A 21,725-nucleotide genomic window follows, 5' to 3' on the forward strand; every position below is an offset into this window, starting at 1 on the left:
AGGAAATTATTTCACTGTAGACTTCAGTTATTGTATGTTTTCTAGGCCAACATGCCACTAGCTCTAAGGCACACCAATGATTTTTTCTGTAAAAAATTACTACTACTATATGAAATATACATCCCATTTTAAAGATATATCTGATTTCAGAAACATGAATATGTAAAATTATATACATATACCCTAGAATTGAGGGAATATACTATCATGTTTTGTTAAAGAGTAAGTATACTTTGAGGGGCTAATGGTGTTTATAAGGTGGTTAACCCTCATGCTAAATTGATTCAGATTGCTGCACACCCTGAATTAAACCTCTTTATAGTTATTTATTACAGCTGTCAGCATGCCTCTTCCTTCCAGCACCTCTTCTCCAACTTTTAATGTATTCGGTAGTCACACAGCTCAACTGATCAAAGTATCCCATAAAATAAGTTAATAGATCCTAAGTGAATGAATGAAAAGCTCCTTTAGGAAAAAAAGTATGAGCGTTAGTGTTTAATTTCATGTTATTTAGTCTTTTGCCTTTGAATATTATTTTGCCCTTGAATGTACTTACTCATGTTCTAGACAGCTGAGCTTGTAAGACAGATACAGAGACAAATATTGAATTATACACAGCCACTGAGAGACCTTGCAACTTTAGTATAATGCTGTGCCATAAAAGCAAATTAAATCAGTTCTGACCTTTATAACTAAACACCTCTGATTTCAAATTATTCTGCAAATGTCATGGCATCAATATTCTGGTATGGTAAAGGCTCAGCACTGCTATATCCAGTGGAATTTTAAGTTGGGTATTTTAAATCAACATTGAGGCATAAAACGGGGGTTTATTTTAATATATTTTTATTGATTTCAGAGAGGAAAGGAGAGGGAGAGGCAGAAATATAAATGATGAGAGAGGAACATTGATTGGCTGCCTCCTGCACACCACACAGTGGGGATGGAGCCTGCAACCCGGGCATGTGTCTTTAACAGGAATAAAACCTGGACCTCCTGGTTCATAGGTTGATGCTCAACTACTGAACCACACTGGCTGGGGAAAAAAAACAAAAACAAAAAAACACTGGGTTTTTAAATATAAGTTTCTCAAAATGACATATTACAATTACTGTGTGTGATATCTAGTTAGTGAAATAACACTATCAATCTTCTGCAGGGTCAGAAAAACATGAAAATTAATATTAACACCTGAAGAAAGAGGAAGAGAGGAGAACAAAAGGAGACAAGTAAACTCTAAAATTCCCTTCACAGGTAGGATGGAGGTAGGGATAATTTATTTATAAAATGCGATGCTTTGATTTCCCCAAGCAAAATGTTTTTCACGCCGTTGGAGGACCAAAGACTTATCCGAAAACTTCTGGCTAAAACGGCACGAAGTGTAAGGAACGCTACTAGAGAGGAGAACACTGGAAGGATAAAACATTCACACTGCTTAGCAAACAAGGTGAGGCCATTTTGCATTTAAATAGTGGAAAATAAATTATAATTTAATAAATATATAACGCTAACTAACACTGTATGAAAGGATTATACATCATAAGTTTTCTTATTTTCCTTTCTCCAGCTAGAGGATATCTCCAACCACCATGGACCTTCTTCAAAGAGTACAGGCTAATCTGAGTGACTACAAATGAGTTGAAAGAGAAGCAAGAGAACACAGAAAAATATAAATTCTTTCAGAAAAAGTCACCCATGGACCAGGTCAAAGGTAACAAATCTCCCACCTCGGACATGCATTTACATCTCTCACTTATTCTTGTCTCAACTACCCACTATTTTGACGTCATATCATGTCATTACACTTTTGGCATTAAAACAGTATTTCCTCATTGGGAAAATTTCATCTCAGGTTAGGCTCAACAGACTGACTAGGTCTACTTCCAATTTTCAAGGGAAAACAATAAATTACACATTAAAGAGTTACGTGAAATACTGTATACATTAATTTAACATGGGTTTTGTTGATTTTTTTTTTTTTAATAAAGCTAAAGTTATCGTTTCCACAGCTCCTTATTTATGTCTACATTGCCAGCCACAGGCTAATAGAGATCAACTCACATCTTTGGGTTCTGCATTCAACTTCCCGGGCAGGAGCTGGTCATTTGGCATGAGGCTTCCTGCAGCTGCCCCCCAGGACTTGGGAGAAATCTGTGGTTGTGGTGTTAGAGGGTGTTTTGGATGCTCCACATTGTTTTCCCAGGGCTTGGGAGCCTCTGCCTGACTTGCATCCTGTTCTTCACACATGGGTGTGGTCCATGACTTGCTGAGGTCCTGTTCACTCTGCAGGGAAGGTGTCCAAGACTTCGCAGTTTGCTTCTTTGGATCCTGTTCTTTCTGCAGTTGAACTGGCCAGGGCTTTGGTGTCTCCTGCTTCTTTTGTTCCTCTTGAACGTATCCTGCTTTGGGTTTGGGAGTTTCTTGCTTCCACTGGCCAGGGGTTAGCTTGGGTTTAGAGACATCCTGCTGCTTCTGTTCTTCCTGCAGAGAGGGCCTGGGCTTGGCCATCTCTTGCTTCCTCTGTCCGGAGGAAACCACAGGCCTTGCCAGCTCCTGCTGCTTAACAGAGGGCTCCCAGGACAGGAAGGATTCCTGTTTCTTCTCCTCACCAGCTGGTTCAGTAAGCTTATCCCAACATTTGGGGAGATTTGGTTTTCTAGCATAATCTGCTTCCCAAGATTGCTCTTCATGCTGCTTGCTTGAATAATCTACTTCTGCTTTGTAGCGTCTGTTAAGAAACTAGACCAGAGGGGGGGGAAATGTGCTGAGTCACTAAATGTATAGAAGACCTTGCGGGGAATAGTGAACTCTCTTAGAATCCCTATGTCCATTGGTCTGAACCACTCTACCTACGGGAAATTTCTCTTCTTATTCTACTTGAAAAGACTGTCCTACTTTTTTGTCCTTTCCTTTCTCCTCTCAATTAACAGGAATACAAACTTTGCTATGTGAAAAGAAACAATCTATATTTGACTGGCAGAGTCAGAATAACCTTAATAAAAGAGCCCGAATCAAGTAAATGTGGCACCACGGTGTGCAGTTCTGGGCAGTCTTAGGTGAGTCAAATATATATATATATATATTGCTACTTTGGAAACATCAAAGTTTATATTTCTGACTACCCACCTGACGCCCTTAAACATAAAGGCAGAGGACAGTCCAACTAAACAAAGTTATATTGTTTAACCTTAAGCCTTATGTTTCTTAAATTACCAGACTTTCCTTTATTTTCATTATGTATCCGTCAATACTGTGATGTTGCCTCTTCCATTCTTTCTAGTTCCTATGAATTTCAATGTCACTTCGAAAAGAACAAATACCCTCTTCTATTACTAACCTGAGAAAATTTTGGAGAGCGCAAGATTCTACCCATTTTTAAATTCTAACACAAGGGCCAACAACAATAACACCTAACATAAGCAGTTATTGTGTGGCAGGCCAAATTCTAAGTAATGGAGAGGTTAAGCTGACTCCTGTAATCCTCACAATAACCACATGAGGCAGGCATTTCTATCATTCCCCACCTTATGCATAAGGATAACAGACATAGATATCTTGCCCAAAGTCACTAGAATGGTAAGCTGCAGAGCCAGGATTCAAGCTTAAGTAGTACACCTCCAGGGCAGGAATTTCCAACCACAAACACTACACAAAAGCTCAAAAACCAAAATCAGCCAATTACCTTTCTATACCTTACCTCTTGTGGTTGTATCTCTGGCTGTGTAAATTCCATAAGAGACTCTGGGAAGATGAAAGAAATATAGGTAAACTACATGTTTTCAGACAGATTACAACTAGTTTATTCTAGCACCATATTTCAGAGGAGTTATTAAAAAAAAAAAGATAGTAAAATTAAGTATATTTATAGCAGGAGTAACTCTGTTGTTTGTTAGTCAAAAGCTTGTGGTCCGAGGCTAGCTGAAGCTAATAGCTCGCCTCATAGAAAGTCCTTTTCTAAAGTCAAGTTAAAGTTAAAAACAGATTTCTGATGGAAAACAAGACTATCTCCTCTTATCCACAAACACAGCTTATGTCAAGCTGGAATTACAGTTCCGGGACCCATAGGGTAATAATGAATCATCTCAGCTTGAAATATAAAGGCCTCCTACAAGCCAGTTTAAGATCGGGAGGAGGGTGAGGGAGTGAAGATACTAAGCACTGGATTTTGCATTAGAAACTAAGAGGAAGTGGCTTTCAGAACCCTGCCTCAACTACCTCCTTAGAAGTGATATTTCTTATATATATTTTTAATTGATTTTAGAGAGGAAGAGAAAGAGAGAAACAATAATGATGAGAGAGAATCACTGAGTGCGCCTCCTGCATGCCCCTCGCTGGGGATAGAGCCCACAACCCCAGCATGTGCCCTGACCAGGAATCAAACCGTGGCCTCCAGGATCGTAGGGTGATGATCAACCTCTGAGTCATGCCAGCCAGGCAGAAGTGATATTTCTTAAATAAATCCAGCTTCAACAAACAAAAGCAAAAGTGCCATTTGCTCAAAGTATTTCTTTTCCAAGTAAAGTGGGAATTTTGAAAAGCATATTTCTTTGATTGGAATTATTATATTTACTTGGGCACTTTTTTTCCTTAAACAGTATGTTAACTTTAAGTTATTAACACTCTTATCTACTCCAGTATTGGATAGTACTATAATTTACATTTTAAACAATTTCAAATGAAATTATCCTACTACTAGTTTAACAAAGCGGTTCAAACTCCATTGAATCTCATCTTAACAGTGCACGCTCTTGTAACAAAGTGTAACTTAACATTTCTAGTAAGGTTCACTCTTAATAGAAGGCAAATCATGGTAATAAAGCCTAGTGATATTTCCTAAAGTGAGGTTTATCCTGCTACAAGTAAAGATTTTCATGCATTACACACTAACAAATTAAAACATGACAATCATTTCACAGTGATTTGTTTCATATTTGGGCATTAAGGACGCAATCACTATACAGAATTTCAGAAAGCACAACAAACCTGACTCTCTGACAGATTCAGTCTTCAATAACTGTTTTCTCTTCTCTAATTTTATTTCTTCCTCCAGTGATACTTTTTTTTCCTGAGCATTTTTTGGAACTGGGATACTTTCAAAATAGCCTGAGTTCAGCAATTTAGACAGTAGATCTTTCACATGTTTGTCTAAGAAAAAGTGATGAAGATTTAGTTATCATATAACCTAAAAGGTCAAGGGAAATTATTTGGAATAGAAATCCTAACATAATTTTATCCTATAATGTCACCACAACATTTTACATTAGAGGGGATTCAGAGAACTAGTCAGTACCATGAAAAATAAATATGCAGCCAATCTTTATGTCAGGCTGAATCAATATAAATTTTAACAATCAGAATCCCAAAATTTAGCAAGTTACTTAAGTTTCTCTGGGTCTCCATTTCCACTATGTGAGAAATGACTAAAAATCAGAGATCCTTATCAAAATCTCAAATATGTTACAAAAATATACACATTATTCCCTGAGCTTAAGGAAAAGTCATATCTCCCATCTGCTTCCAAGATATCATAACTAGCAATTACTCTATCTTCCCCAAGTCATGAAAGCTTTACAGAAGTAAAAGCTCCTCAATCATAACCATTAGAAAACCCTATGTTGGACAATCTCTAAAAGATTTTTAAACTTCAAAATTCCATGATTAAGACTTTACTTGAGTTGTGCTTTATGTCACTCCTAGCACATCATCCTTTGATGATCAAGAAAAATCTTGCCAAAACCCATCTGGCTCAGTGGATAGAGCGTCGGCCTGTGGACTGAAAGGTCCCAGGTTCGATTCCAGTCAAGGGTATGTATCTTGGTTGTGGGCACATCCCCAATAGGGAGTGTGCAAGAGGCAGCTGATTGATGTTTCTTTCTCATCGATGTTTCTAACTCTCTATCCCTCTCTCTTCCTTTCTGTAAAAAATCCATAAAATATATATTTTTAAATTAAAAAAATCTTAAAATGATGTTAAAGTTACTTCATTTTTAATATCCATTAAAACTCTAATTACCAAATTAAGCTGAGTTCCCATACTTGATTTGAGTTTATTACTCCTTTCATAGGAGTACTATGACAGATTTTTGTCTTTCCTTAAAATAAAATCAACTTTGAGCTATAATTTACAAACAAAAAAATCATCCACTTGAAGTACACAGAAAGTCATGTTATTTCTGGCATTTCCACCATAACAATGATACAGAACATTTTTATCAACTCAAAAAGTTCCTTCATATCCCTCTTTTAATCAACCCCCTTCCCCCTCTCCCTGGAACCACTGACCTGCTCTCATTCTAGTTATGTCTTTTCTAGAATTTCATATAAATGGAATCATATAATATGTGCTCATTTTTGTCTGGCTTATTTTACTCAACATAATTATTTTTAGATTCACCCATGCTATTGCATATATGAATACTTCATTCCATTTTTTATTGCTGAATGGATTCCACTGTATGTATATGCCACATTTTGTTTATCAATTATCAACTGATGTACATCTGGGCCATGTTTAGTTTGGAGCTATCATGAATAAAGCCGGTATGAACATTCATGTACAAATACTTATGTGAACATGTTTTCCGTTCTCTTGGGTATTAAAAGTATAACTGCTTTGTTATATAGTAAGTGTACACTTAATTTTATTTTTTAAAACTGCCGAATGATTTTCCAAAGTATTTGTATCATTTTTCATTCTAACCAAGAAATTTCTATGATCGAAACTTGAAAGGACTTAGAAAGTTTGTGACAGTTATACATACTTAAGAGTATTTTTAAAAAGGAAGCAACCACTATTAACAAAAACATTTGCTAGCTTCAAATGAATTTTCATTATCCTAAGCTAGGATTTCATGTCTGGCCATTTATATTTGGGCATTGGGCCAACATCTACTTAAGAAGCCAAAAGAACTTTCTCTCCAGCTCATTTCCAGATCAATAGACAACAATACATCAGTAGACTATGTAGCCAAACCATTCATATATATCTTAGGCAAGTTTGGTAGATAAATCTTAATATTGACAATGTGTAGATTTAAAATTCTTAAATAGAACAGGCACAACTATTCAGAATAGAGAACCGAACTCCAAAAGGGTCAGGCTAGTGTTAAAGCTCGCACTAGACCCTAGCTAGCTCTTGTTCCCAAATCACAGCGACTTTCCACTTGAAAACTCCCTCTAGGTTTTGTTTTAATGAGTGTAATTATACAACAGCTGCTTTTAGCAGAACTAAACAAAGAGATCATTCTCCCCATGAAAATAAATATTGCAGACAAGTAAGTTCTGAGGGACTGATGCAGTTTCAGCCCTCAATATCATTCTAAACATATAGACATAAAGTTTGGTATTGACTGTAAAAGTCCAGAGTAAAGAAAACTCACATGTTGTTCCTACCACTGCTTTCTCACTACCTTCCAAAAGGTCCCAAAAATACAAGGATGACTTCTCCATCTGGTCTTCAACACTGATAAGGAAAAGCAGCAGCAGAACAAAGTGGCTTTAGAGATACATACATTGATACATATACATACATATATACATATACATATACATATACATATACATATACATATACATGTATATATATCCTAAATAATAAAAGGCTAATATGCAAATCAACCAAACTATAGAATGACTGTTCACTATGACATGCACTGACCACCAGGGGGCAGACGCTCAATGCAGGAGCTGCTTTTCAATCGTCAGTGCGCTCCCACAGGGGGAGTGCTGCTCGGCCTGAAGCCGGGCTTATAGCTGGTGAGCACAGCTGCGGTGGCGGGAGCCTCTCCAACCTCCACGGCAGCACTAAGGACCCTTCATGGGATGTCCACCTGCCAGCTTAGGCCCACTCCACACGAGGAGCAGGCCTAAGCTGACAGGCGGATATCCCCCAAGGCTCCTGAACTGTGAGAAGACACAGGCCGGGCTGAGGGACACCTCCCCCCTCTCAAAAAAAAAAAAGTGCATGAATGTCATGCACTGGCATTCTAGTATGTGTGTGTATATATATATATATATATATATATATATATATATATATATTTATTTATATATATATATATATATGGAGCAGTGCAATTTATACAATTAATCCATAAACAGTCAAGACATTGAATGTGCATTTTATCTTTTTATTCTTTGGAAAATGGAAAGTTTACAAAAGATGACTAACTGCCCATTTATGGTTTTCTTCTGTAAGTATTTTTCCTCAAAACAACCAAAACAAGAATTTTTACCAAATACAGCTATTAAGGAATAATCCAAAAAGAGCTTAAAATTGTCAATGCCATAGCATTCATTATCAAGCCTATGTCCTACATAAAAGAACTTTGCAATGAAAATATTAAGAGCTGTATTTAACTTTAAAGAGAGCAGCTTATTTTTCAAATTATAATCACTTGCATTTCACATATTAAAGTAAGCTACATTCCCTGAACACACCAAAGTGAAGTAAGAGAAAGAAGACAACAAACAGAGAATGATGATGGACTAGACTATCAGAATAGGGATAAATAAATAAATATATATATATATATATGGCTGTCTATAGGTAATTGAGTTTTATTAGGTTTCCTGATACAAGTTTGATTTCCAATAGCAGTTGAAATTTAACTCTTAGTTAGATACAGACTATTCCAATGTTGCGTCTAGCTAGCATGGCTAACAGACACAACATTGGAATAGCCTATATCTAACAAAGAAAGGCTTAGAGAGCTGTTCGTTAGCTAATTTATTCCTTCAAAGCAAGAATAGAAAATGGATAACTGTGAGGGGGTAGGGACATGGGTAGGAAGGGTGGAGACTGAGCAGCCTCCATTTGCTGGTTTGGTATTTTTAATTATCAGGTTTGTTTCTCAGTATTTATTTGCAGCACAAAAACACAAAATAATCTCCCTTTAAAATGTTAATGAAACTAGTCAAGATAAATTTTATTTACCTCCACTTTAAGTAAAGCAGTCAAAAGGCAAAGAATCTCAGGTAATACAACAGCCTGAGATAATTACATTTTAAAAAAAATTTTTTTTAAGAATAGTATGCAGAACTGCCCTGACCAATTTGGCTCAGTGGATAGAGCGTCAGTCTGTGGATTGAAGGGTCCCAGGTTTGATTCTGGTCATCCCCAGTAGGGGGTGTGCAGGAGGCAGCTGATCTATGTTTCTCTCTCATCAATGTTTCTAACTCTCTATCCCTCTCTCTTCCTCTCTGTAAAAAATCAATTATATATATATATATATATATATATATATATATATATATATATATATATATTTTTTTTTTTTTTTTTAAAGAACATGCATAACTAGTATTATGGTTAACACTTACACAAGGTTAAAATTTGGTGATCAGTCATTACTTTTTAAAATCCATATTACAATAAAGAAGTAGGTTATGAGGTCATTAATATTCACTTTCTTCCTAATAGTCTATCAACCCTGTTAGAGTCTAGGCAGGCCAACATTTCCCGTGTCGAATCAAATTAATGTTTTCCTAATTACTACATACATATTTTTATTTTTTTTATATTTACAAAAGTTAGGCTAAAGTGTTGTGTGTTCTATTTCCAGAAAAATATTTTCATTGGCTTACCTCAGACTTTCATTTCTTTCAGGGCAGGTCAGTTTCGAAAATTTAATGAGGTAGTCAAGTTCTTTTAAAGGCAAATACACTGCACCATTCAAGCCCTCCTTCAAGTCCTTCTGTACATGTTCCTGTGTCAAGTTCTGTAATACATACTGAACCTGGAGGACAGTGCAGAGTTTTTTCTTCTCAGCCTCAAGTTTTAGCATGTGCTCCCTTCGCTGGGCCTTCTTCTGGGCTTTAAGGAGCTGTTAAAACAAAGGCTAATTAAAATTGACTAATCTCAGAGACTTGAGATTAGAAGATAAAACTCACATACAGGGTGGCAAAAGTAAGTTTATAGTTGTGAGTATCCAAACACAGAGTTTATTATTGAATTATTTATGTATATTACAACTATAAACCTATTTGTGCCCAGGCGTGGATGTAACACTGACTGTGAAGTTTGATACATTCATTTAACCCTGCTTCCTCCTTCAGCAGCAGAAGTCCCAGAGTAAGAAACTGGTTTGTCTCAGGTAACCATAGCCCAGAGGACCCAGATTGTCCGCCTTCAGCTCCAGGCTCTATCTAGTACCTCCAATATCACCATAAAGAGAAGCAAGCACCCACCGCAGATATCCGCAGCAATCCAAGGTTTTACTTTTCCATATTTGGTATTATCAAGCCTTCTTAGACCAAATATTTTAAGAAAATGCTTCATTCTGTTTTAGGTTATTTTTTTAATCTCATGTTCCAGGAGAAGAATATTTAAACTATAATAGTTTTAAACCAACCAAAGACAACCAACTGGCTACAGCACAAGGAATGGAAAGCCAAACAGAAATAAAATGCCTAACAAATGTAATGGGGGGGAACAGCCATAGCCACAGCCAACAGGCTTGTTTTAAAAGTAAAGAGATATTTTCAGAATCGTGTGCCAGTCTTGATGGAGCCTGTATCTTCCAATATTTAGCTGACAAAACACATATGGAAAATTGTCTACTCTAAAGCTCAGAACTGCAACACCTTAAGGTCTGACATAATACATGGCTTCTCGTTAAAAAAATAATAACACAACAAACAATAAAAAGTACTATCTATTTCCACTAAGAAACTTAAACATTTTTTTCTCCCCATAGTTATTTTTCTGATTGTAATGTTTACTTCATGTTGGGTATTTTCCAAGATATAAAGATCAAGAGAACAACAACAAAGTCTAAAAACTTACTCCTATAGGTAGGTTAAATTATTTTGATATAGCATTAGTATTTAAAACTCTACAATAGAGATGTGTATATTCATAAATCCTAACAGATAAAGACTGAGGAGAAAACTCAACAAAAATATTCATCATGGCATTCTTAACTAACTTTCTAGAGGTTATGAAAGAAACTTAGTAAACTTGACTTGTGCTACTCTCAGGGACAGGAGACAAGGAATGAAAATAAAAGTGTGAGAATGAGGCAGGGGTTAATGGGTTAAGGGTATTTTCTTCAGGATGGCGAAGGCTCAGAAAATCTTTTCCGAGACTTTAATTTGGACTCACTGCAGTACTAATTAACCAAACAACTACAGTAGTTTCCGTTTCCGCTTGAGAGGAGGAAAAAATATGCAATGCAAGTTGAACTATCCAAGTCTTATAATGACACAGTCTCATGATGATGTAGGGAGAGGCAACTGATGCCAAGGGCATCTTCAAGATGGTATCACAAGATAACCTCAGATCTCTAGTTAGCCATCTCTCAGGGTTCGATTAGGTGTTCTTATGAGTTCATGCTACCCTGAACTTCCTCTATCCAAGTATCCATTATATCAAATGGTTATCTTTTTATTTATTTGCCATCCCCCCTCTCTCTTTTGGGCTTCAACTCCATGATGACAAAGATTATATGTCCACTGTTCACCAATATATCACTAGTGCCCAGGACAGAACTGGACACATGACAAACTTCATAGATTTGCTGAGTCAATCAAGTATCAAGTAAGAAAGCATGTTGTTTCCTAGATTATAATCAGATGCTCCTGTCACAAACATTCCTGATAACACCCTCTTTCTCCCTCTTTATATAGAAGCTAAGAAGTCATGTTACATCATCTCCTCTTCTTCCAATGGAGGACAGGTTGGAAATAAGAAGTATAAGCTGCTATCAACCAACAGTCCTGAATAATCAAATTTATTTTCTGAACCATGATGCAAAATACCCAGCAAGGGACAAAGCTCCTATCATGCAGACTAAAAGAGGTGTGGCTGGGCTAAAGGGAAAGAAGAAAACGTTACACAAGCTGCAAAACTGGCTATCACAGAAGAGATTTAACAAAAAATTTAAAAAAAAATTTTTTAAACTTTAGTAAAAGAAGAGCCCAATAATTATTGGGCTGGAAGGTACTGACAGGTACTTCTAGGGTCGTGATTCATTAAGCCGCACTCCCAAATACTTTTTAGCACCTCAACAAAGAAAAATAATCTCACACATAACAAAATCTGGCAGTTTGAAAGCTAGCTCTAGACCATAGAAGTGGAAAAACAAGTGAATATACAGGTACCATATCTATAAAAGTAAATGGAAGAACACAGGTGTTTTGTTTTTTTGGGGGGGTTTTGTGTGTGTGTGTGTGTGTGTGTGTGTGTGTGTGTTTAATATATTTTATTGATTTTTTACAGAGAGGAAGGGAGAGAGATAGAGAGCCAGAAATGTTGATGAGAGAGAAACATCGACCAGCCTCCTCCTGCACACCCCCCAATGGGGATGTGCCCGCAACCAACGTACATGCCCTCGACCGGAATCGAACCCGGGACCTTTCAGTCCACAGACCTATGCTCTACCACTGAGCCAAACCGGTTTTGGCAAGTACACAGTTTTTAAGAATGAAAAGTATTAGAGCTCTACTTTTATTCTACCACTTCCTGGTCATATGACTTGGAAGAAGTTCCTTTTGTTCTGATTCTCAGATTCCTTATCTGAAAAATGGGGACAACTTATATCTACTTTCTGGGTTGCTATAAAAACAAGTGGATTTTTGTAGGTTTATGGCACATGGAAAGTATCTTAAAAAAGATTTATATCTAAAACCAAAAAACCACATATTGAAAAAATAAACTCCTGTATGGAAAATTAAAATTTGATAGAGTAACTTTGAGTAAAGAGTGTCAATGGAAAATTTTTAAGTATTAAAGGTACATTTCCAACCATTCAAACAGAAGGTTGATATGAATGATCTTTTTAGAGTAAAATGAACCAAAACTAAATAAACTTAACATATTTGGGGGGGAAGAGAGTTGAGAATCGATCACATAAGAAGACAAATTGACTTAAAAGTACTGTCTCTAAAATAGACTATAAATATTTAATAACTGTGGAATTAATAGTAAGTACTAAAATGAAGTGACTCATGAATAGCAATGAGTTAAAATATGTTGTGGTTGACAAAAAGAGCTAATATCATCTTAGACTTACATTAACAGAAATATCCAGAAAACAGAAGTTAGTGGCTCCACACTAGGCTATTTTAGACTTACACACTAACTCTGAGATTTAATGAAGGCAGACATCCAGAAGAGAGAACTCCGGACTATTTTACAAGGATTAAGATGGTAGATGTCTTCAGCCTAGAAAGTATGCTTTGGGTTTTTGGTGGGATTTTTTTCTGGAGGCACAGGGTATGCTGGTGGTTGATGCCAGAGAAACGGAGGAGAGAATTTCAGTTCACCAAACAAGAACAAAATAACCAAAAAGTAGAAGAAACTATCTTATGAGGTATGCTCCCAATACAGAAATGAATTTACAAAGAAGATTTCAATTGTTAGAACATGATCTTACAAGGGCCTTCTAACTAAGATTCTAAAACAGTGAAGAATACTCTGTTAATGAATGCTTAAGATTTCACATTAATTAATGATTCAGTTTGCCAGAGATAAAAGTTTGAATCATCAAAATAGAGAACCTAACAGGTGAGACCAGATTAACTCTAACATGAATCATAAATCTTCCTGGTAATAACTGCCGTGGTATCCAGAAGAGTCTAACAATCCAAGTTTCCTAGTACATTAAGTAATGCTGACCTTAGATGTTTATCGAGTATAAATGTGCAGGCCTATATTCTAAAATATCCTATATAATAAAAGGCTAATATGCAAATCAACCAAATAGCTGAACAACCAGTTGCTATGATGCACACTGACCACCAAGGGGCAGATACTCAATGCCAGAACTGCCCCCTGGTGGTCAGTGTGCTCCCACAGGGAGAGCGCTGCTCAACCAGAAGTCAGGCTCATGGCTGCTGAGCACAGTGGCGGTGGTGAGAGCCTCTCCCGCCTCAGTGGCAGTGCTAGGGATGTCTGACTGCTGGCTTGGAGCGGGCCTAAGCCATCAATTGGACATCCCCTGAGGACTCCCAGACTGCAAGAGGGCACAAGCCAGGCTGAGGACACCCCACCCCTGAGTGCATGGATTTCATGCACCGGGCCTCTAGTATTTAATAAATGTGCCCATAAAAATAGTTTTTATTCCCTTCTCGGTGACTGCTATGGTTTCACAGTGAAACAATACACATTAATTAGATAACTAATACTTTATCCACAGTGTCTCACATTCAGACATCATTGTGTTCTATGGAAGCTCCAGAAATCTGAAAACTATGAGTTCTGAAGTAGCTATGCTCAACCCACATCCACAATAAGGTATGAGCAGGAATGAGATGGATGATAACAAAGTACCATCAGCAGACCCTGACATTTTCTTCCAGATTAGTGGTGGAACTGGTTTTAAGTAAAACATACTCACATCTTGGCTCAGTCCTGAGAAGGTTTTCTGAAGCTCCTTGGCAAATTCTAAGTTATGCAGCACTTCTTCATATTTCTCAACTGCTTCCTACCAAATAGGAGCAGAAAACACCAATTCTGTGAACTTCTGAGTACAAATGTCAAAATAAGTGTTCCTTAAAAACGTAAGAGGAGATTTAAGACTTTATGGACTAGACATTTACTATATCTAATTGAAAAAGTAGAAAGAGTATTTAGAAGGTATATAAAGTTAAATTTAAAAATTCAAATTTTATACTAGAAATCTGAGCCATAATAATAATGTTGATGATATCTATAAAGTCAGAGAGACCTTGGGGTTTTAAGAGAACTGAGCCAACAGGCTTCCTGTCAATATTCATTTTACTACTCAAATATACTACACAAGTAGCAAAACTAGGAGCATACAGATAAATAAGCAACTTCAAGGAATGTATATTATGGTAGAAGAGACTTGTAAATAATTACCTATGACAAGCAAAATTAAGTAAGATTGTTACAGAAATACTTCAAACTAAAAGACAATTTTTAAAAAGATTTTACAGATAAGTAAAGATGATAATTAGGCTGGACATCTTCCAGATGTCCTTCCTGACCAAGCCAGGGCCCAAGGGAAGCCAGCCCAGGCCCTGGGTACCTGCCAGTGGCTGGAGGATAGAAGCCCAGGTCCCAGGTGCCAGAGAGAAGCTGGTGCCAGCAGCTGGGGGAAGGAAGGCCTACTCCTGCTTGAATTTTTGTGCATCTGGCCTCTAGTATGTAATAATCCATGCCTACTATATACTACACACTATCCTAAGTACTAGGAAAACAGCAGTGAACAGACAAAATTTCCAATGAAAATTACACTGTAAGGGAAGGACAAACAAAACTTTACAGCTTGTCAGAGAAGTGCTTCTATGAAGAAAATTTAAGAAAGTAGCTAAGGAATGTGAATGGGAAAACAGAGGTAACGTGTTGTCAAGACAGGCTTACTGGGTGACCTTCCAACCAAAAATGGAAGGAGGGTGCGAACTGAGCTCCCCATCCTTATCCCCAATAGTTAGACATCTGGGGGAAAGGGGGGAGGTATCCCAGGCAAAAGGAACAACACATGCAAAAGCCCTGAGGCAGATGTGTGCCTGCGATGTTTGAGGAACAGCACCAAGGCCAGTGTGACTGGGTTGAAGGTAACAAGGGAGAGAGGGATGGGAAATGCAACAGATGTAAAAGGAAGCAGGGAGCCTATTTTATAGGGCTTTGCAGGTCACACTGCCACCCTGATGGGAACCAAAGGGGACCTTGAGCAGAGGAATGACCCTTTGACCTGCATGTGAACAGGATTACTGAAGCTACAATACTGAGAAGAGATTTGAAGAGAGAGGGCAGGACAGAAAAACCTGTGAGGAAGCTATTACAGCGATGCAGATGGAAGATGGTGTGGTTTGGACCAGGATAACAGAAGCAAGATTTATGAAAACTGGCCAAAACCGGTTTGGCTCAGTGGTAGAGCGTCGGTCTGCGGTTCGATTCCGGTCAAGGGCATGTACGTTGATTGTGGGCACATCCCCGGTAGGGGGTGTGCAGGAGGCAGCTGGTAGATGTTTCTCTCTCATCGACGTTTCTAGCTCTCTATCTCTCTCCCTTTCTCTCTGTAAAAAATCAATAAAATATATTATAAAAAAAAGATTTATGAAAACTGGTCAGTTCCTAAATTTATTTTGAAGAACTAATCAGACTTGTTAATAAGCTAGATGTAAAATATAAGGAGAAAGATGATAAATTCTCCAGGGTTTCCTGGCAACTCCATCCTTCTAGTTCATCAAGCCATTAACTGACATAGCTAAGATAAAAGGGATATGGGTTTGGCGGGCAGAGTAAAATCCGGTGACAAATAGGCAACTGGACAAAGAAATCTCAAGTTCACAAAACTAATCTATTGGCAAATATAAAATTGGCAGTTGGCAGCATATCTCTCAAGAGAGAAATCAAAGTTAGTATTATAGAACAATAAGTGGTTATAAAGATGGTAAGAATTATTGCAATTCAAGTTTGTCTGGCTGGAGCTCTGAAATATAGCCTTGTCCTTGATATTGTTTAGAGAGCTATCCTGAGAACCACCATCCTTACCCCCAATATTTCCCCTAAATCAACAATCCTACCTTATCAGAACACGTTCTTTATGGACATTTACACAAAGAAAAAGTTTATCACTCTAAACGTTATTAAACATACTATGACTACTTACACAAACCCATGTTGAGATGCTGGATGTCCAGCTAAGTCCTCTCACCAGCTATAGCATATGAGCACATCATTGTCAGAGCTCACACGATTCAAATTCGTGCCTAAGCAAAGCCATAATCTACTACATCACAAAAATTCAAGCCAGTGAAGAAGAGTCAATGTGGCCAGGAAGACCACCTTGAATGCCAGAATCTATGACACACAACCAAAACCTTCATTGAGAAGGTAAAAGACAATAGATGTACAAGCTAGATCAAATAACTTTTAGATTAATTTTTCCCTTCTTAGCCAGGAGATGTGATCAAGTCAAAATGGTAAACATCAATGAAACATTTTTTGTCGTTTTTTTTTAATTTCCATATTGCAAAAAGTCTCCTCCTCTAAATTAATAAATCTTGAGATTACCAGGTATACCATGGACAAGTTAAACAACATTTTAAAAAGTTATAAATAATCTAATATATATATATAGTTAGGTTTAAAAAAAAAAAGCCAGATTTCACTGATTTTTTTTCTGGCCTATCAAATGTTTAGTCTCATGAAGTCTATCTACAGTTTTATTTGGAAAAAGAAACCAGCAATTCTGGCCAAAGTATCATAAAATCGCTTACCAATTGGTCTGGATTAAGTTGCTCTCCATTTTTCAGGCGATCCTTGTAATCTTCCAATTTGAGCTACAAAAGAGAAACTTACATCTTTTATAGTCTGATATAAAATTCTCAAAAAAAATAGACTTTGTTTCTTATGAAAACAGTTACTAAAGTAATCGATCAATCTGCAAAAGTATTATTTTACTACAAAGCACGCAGCAATTGAAAACATGAGTTCTAGTTAGGGGGGAAAATATCACACACAAATGAACATTTGTCTGGTATTACAAAAGTTAATAAAAGTTTTTCTCTTAATAGCCTCTCTACATATTTAGACTACAGAGACTTAACTAGTCAATCCCATGCCCTTAACCAAGTGGCGCTCAATCAGGGGCAATATGTCCCCCAGGCATATCTGGCAATGTCTAGACATACTTTTGGTTATCACAACTTGGGGAATGGCAGAAAGGTGGAGCATGCTACTGGCATTTTTGTGGGTAGACGCCAGAGATGTTGCTAAACATCCTACAATGCACAGGACAGCCCCACACAACAAAGAATTATCCAGCCTCAAAAGTCAGCAGTGCTGGCCCTAGCTGATTTGGCTCGATGGATGGAGCATTGGCCTGCGAACTGAAGGGTTCCAGGTTTGATTCCAGTCAGGGGCACATGCCCAGCTTGTGGGCTCAATTCCCAGTGTGGGGTATACAGGAGGCAGCAGATGAATAATTCTCTCTCATAATTGATGTTTCTATCTCTCTCTCCCTCCCCTTCCCCTCTGAAATCAATAAAAATATATATATATTTTTTTAAAGTCAATAGTGCTGAGGCTGAGAAACCCTGCTCGAACCTCATGCTTAAACCGTTAGTCACCTGTTGAGTTTTGTGGCATTTGTCAGATAAGAAAGTTCCTAATGGAAGTATAAAAATGTAAAATATTTCTTTTTTAGCATTTTGTTAGCCTCAAACTGAAGCTATTTTACATTAAATGATATTTAAGTAAACACACAACAAATAAATTGCACTCATTGTCCCCATAAAAATTACATGGTCCACGATGGTATTCGAAAAGCAACATTTAGACTCCTCCCATTTGGCTTGATAGTTTTAAAATGTTTTCTCAGCAGCTTGAAACAAAAGCTTTGGTAATGTCAGATAGTATTCAAAGAGGTGGTATCATGAAGTCAGAGAGGATAAGTTACCTACACACACAGTTCCTCCACCTGGGAGAAGAACTAACACGTCTCCATCAGTAGATCCTGCTTTGAGTAGGTCCTGCCTTGACTAGTTTCCAACAGTGGCAGGGAATTTGTGCTTGTGCTGACACAGGCACGGTCACCTTATCACACTGGGGATCAACTCGATGCATTCAAAAGACAACTGGCAAGAGCTAGGGGCTACAGAGAAGCTACTCATAACTAGCCCTTCTTCACTACGTTCCTGGGTATGTATGTATGTATATATATATATATATATATATATATATTTTTTTTTTTTTTTAATAAAAAACATTTTTAGAAGGAAAAGAAACAGAGTCAGACTCTTTTTAAAAGAAAAAAAAAATCTCTTCTCACTCCTCCATTACAAATAACTCTCCTAAGGTGTAAGTAGGTCTTGGCATAAAAATATTGATGCCAAGGTCAAAGAGCGAATGACTCACCTTATCATCACGAGCAAAGAGAATCGTGACACAACAAAGCAACTGTTCCACAGGCTACATGACTCAGGGAATGAGGAATGATGTGGAGATCTTTACATCAGCATCTATTGTAACGTGAGGCTGAGTATAACCTCAGAGCCCCTTTGCAAGGCTCTCTACAATGCTTTCACCTAACAATATTTTTTTAATATATTTTATTGATTTTTTACAGAGAGGAAGGAAGAGGGAGAGAGAGTTAGAAACATCGATGAGAGAGAAACATCGATCAGCTGCCTTCTGCACACCCCCCACTGGCGATGTGCCCGCAATGAAGGCACATGCCCTTGACCGGAATTGAACCTGGGACCCTTCAGTCCGTGTGCCGACGCTCTATCCACTGAGCCAAACCAGTTTCGGCTCACCTACCAATCTTAAAGGATCGCCTAGCAACACAAACATAAGTGCTGAAACATTTTCTGGCTCCACCATCGTTAAAGCTTCCAATGACTGCAGCATCTATACTGCACTATCCACTGCTACAGAAAGTCAGACAGGAAACGAGCTAAAAATAATAATAATAAGGCAATCTCTGAAAAGAAACATTACTACTCAAGGAGTTAATCTGACTTAAAGTAGCTAGCTCTTCCAATATTTCAACAGTAGCATGCATAATTTTACCATGAAGAATATTTGTATTCAGTCATGCTGACAAATCAAACACAACATGTTTAATATATCCATTATTTAGTCTGCTTGTATGTTTTCAGCCAGCTACATCCCAAGGTTAAACCTCTGGGAAGGAATCTATGAGCCCCATTAAAAGCCAAAATGTCAGTTCCTTAACCCTTACCTGAAATGGTGCATATGCCTGGTTAGGGGGAAGAAAGAAAGATAAAAATTTTAAAAATTACCTTCTTTTTCTCGATGTTTCTAATTTTGTGTTTAAGGCATATGAGTCCATTATCAATGTAGGTCTCATAGGCTTGAGAAGGAGAGGCCACGGACCGGAGAGGAGACTGCAAGGGGCTCAGAGCGCGCTGGCTGTCCCCAAGGCTGTGGTTCGCTTGGGGCTTGGCTGACTTCATAGTCTCCTCCCTTCCCTCCTCCGAGTGGCCCGAAGGTGACTGGTAACCAAAAGGCGAGGAAGAGAACTGCACCATTGAAACAGCTGGTCCTGGAGGAGGGAAGGGGGAAAAGTTAAGTATCGCAGTAAATCAGGACTAGAAGGGTACATACGGACCTTCCTTTCCCGGAGACATCTAGACCCGCCCCCTCCAAATTCTCCTCCGCAGAAGCGCGCTCAACGCCCAGAGCTGCTTCAGAGGCCGCGCCTCCGTCTTCCTGCGCGGAAGGCAATCAGTGCCAAGGACTGGCACCTTTTTACCAGCAAAATCAACAGCGCGGGGGACGTTTCAAGAAACTCAGTTCTCCACACACGAGGAAGAACTGCTGCTCAAGCAGAGCTCCTCTTTTCATGACAGCAATCTGCATGCTGAAGACTTTCCAATGGCACAAAGCAACTAGGCTTTTCCCTGCTCACCTTATCCTCACCACCAGCCTGGAGCCCAATCACTGACAACGTTAAAAAAGAAAACACACACACACACACACACACTAAAATAAAATAAATAAAATTAAAATAAAATAATAAAATAAAATAAAACAGAACACACAATTTCTTTAGAGCTCTCACTCCCTCACTGAAAAGTGACTTCTGGAAGCAGGCTAACTACCCTTTGCTTGCTCTGGGGCCAGCAAGGCAAGTCCGCCGCCGCACATCTGTAGGAAGTCCTGACTCTCGGGCTAGGAGTGCCCTAAGTTGGTTTTCTGTTTTGTTGAAACTAACCCATCACTACACCAATCCCCGCTTTCCGGGGCCATCCTGGGGAGCCTGCCACGGCCCGGTCCGTGGCCTTCGCACACGCCTCATCCCGCGCTTCGGAGGTGTCCCTCCACCCCCACGCCCAGCAGCATCCCCGAACTGAGGGCATCACCAGCCGCGTGCATGTCAGCGCCACCCCAAACCCCCGCGGGGCCCGCGTGAGACGCGCCTCCGCCCGCCGCCACCGGGCGCCCGGGGACACCGACCCCCGCCATCCCCCCAGCTCTCGGGACGCCCGGGCGCCAGCCCGGGCCACTGCCGCAGGCGCCCCACAAGGGGAGCGCCCGGAGAAAAACCCAGGACCACCGCCGAGAGGGTCCCCCCACCCGCCCGGACCTCCCCGACCGGAGCGCCCAGCCCTGCCCACCCGCCCGGCCAGCGCCCCCTCGGGCCGCCGCAGCCCGGCTTCACCTCCGCAGGCCGCTGCGGTGCCGCAGCCCGGGCCGGCTTCGCAGACGGGCGGGAGCCAGGAGCGCTCTGTAGGTGGCCCGGCGCCACCCGCCCGGCTTCTCCCACCGGCTCCCTCCCCTCGGCTCCGGGGCAGCGGCGGCGTGTGCGGCGCCGGGCGCTCCCGACTCCGCGTTCCTCCCGGGCCGGCGCGCCGGGCCCCGCGGGGCTTATGTAGGCGCGTCCCCCTCCTCCCCCCACGCGCCCGCGCGCTGCCCGTGCGCTCCAGGGCCTCCTCCTCTCCTCCTCTCCTCCTCCTCTCCTACTCTCCTCCTCCTCCTCCTCCTCCAGCGCCTCCGCCGCGGCCGCAGCCGCAGCCTGGGGGAGCGGGGGTGAGGGTGAGGGAGTGGGAGGCGGTGGTTCCAGGTCCATCCCCGGCGGGGCCGCGATCGCGAGAGGGCGCGGTCTCCCCGCGTTTGCGCAGGTTTCGGGGCGCGAGGCAGAGCCGGCAGGCAGCCAAGAGCCGGCCCGCCGTAGACCCCTCAGGGTCCTGTGGGGCCCCGCTGACTGCAAGCAGGAATCATTGCAGGTGCTGACCTTGAACAGGTGATTTCGATCACTCGATCGCTCAGGCCGCAGGCCCTTGGA

At 39.8% G+C, this 21,725-nt stretch overlaps 1 protein-coding gene across 11 annotated transcripts in view; it reads right to left on the reverse strand.

The window, feature by feature from the left end:
• Positions 1-21,307, reverse strand: part of CAPRIN2 (caprin family member 2) — a 40,999-nt gene extending 19,692 nt beyond the window's left edge. For 8 of the 11 annotated variants that reach the window (XM_036456690.1, XM_045587884.1, XM_045587883.1 and 5 more), the window contains exons 1-9: positions 21,102-21,226; positions 19,720-19,982; positions 17,191-17,253; positions 14,340-14,426; positions 9,586-9,824; positions 7,380-7,462; positions 4,984-5,145; positions 3,698-3,741; positions 2,062-2,739 (exon numbers count right to left, since the gene is read on the reverse strand). In XM_036456690.1, coding sequence (XP_036312583.1) covers positions 2,062-2,739; positions 3,698-3,741; positions 4,984-5,145; positions 7,380-7,462; positions 9,586-9,824; positions 14,340-14,426; positions 17,191-17,253; positions 19,720-19,968 — 1,605 coding nt within the window. In that variant the 5' untranslated portion in view covers positions 19,969-19,982; positions 21,102-21,226. Of the gene's footprint in view, positions 1-2,061; positions 2,740-3,697; positions 3,742-4,983; positions 5,146-7,379; positions 7,463-9,585; positions 9,825-14,339; positions 14,427-17,190; positions 17,254-19,719; positions 19,983-21,101 lie in introns of all 11 variants that reach the window. The other 3 variants (XM_045587886.1, XM_036456692.2, XM_036456691.2) reach the window with 3 other exon arrangements.
• Positions 21,308-21,725: the final 418 nt, after the last annotated feature.

This window comes from Pipistrellus kuhlii, unplaced genomic scaffold (assembly GCF_014108245.1).
Source record: "Pipistrellus kuhlii isolate mPipKuh1 unplaced genomic scaffold, mPipKuh1.p scaffold_m20_p_3, whole genome shotgun sequence".
NCBI lineage: Eukaryota > Metazoa > Chordata > Mammalia > Chiroptera > Vespertilionidae > Pipistrellus > Pipistrellus kuhlii.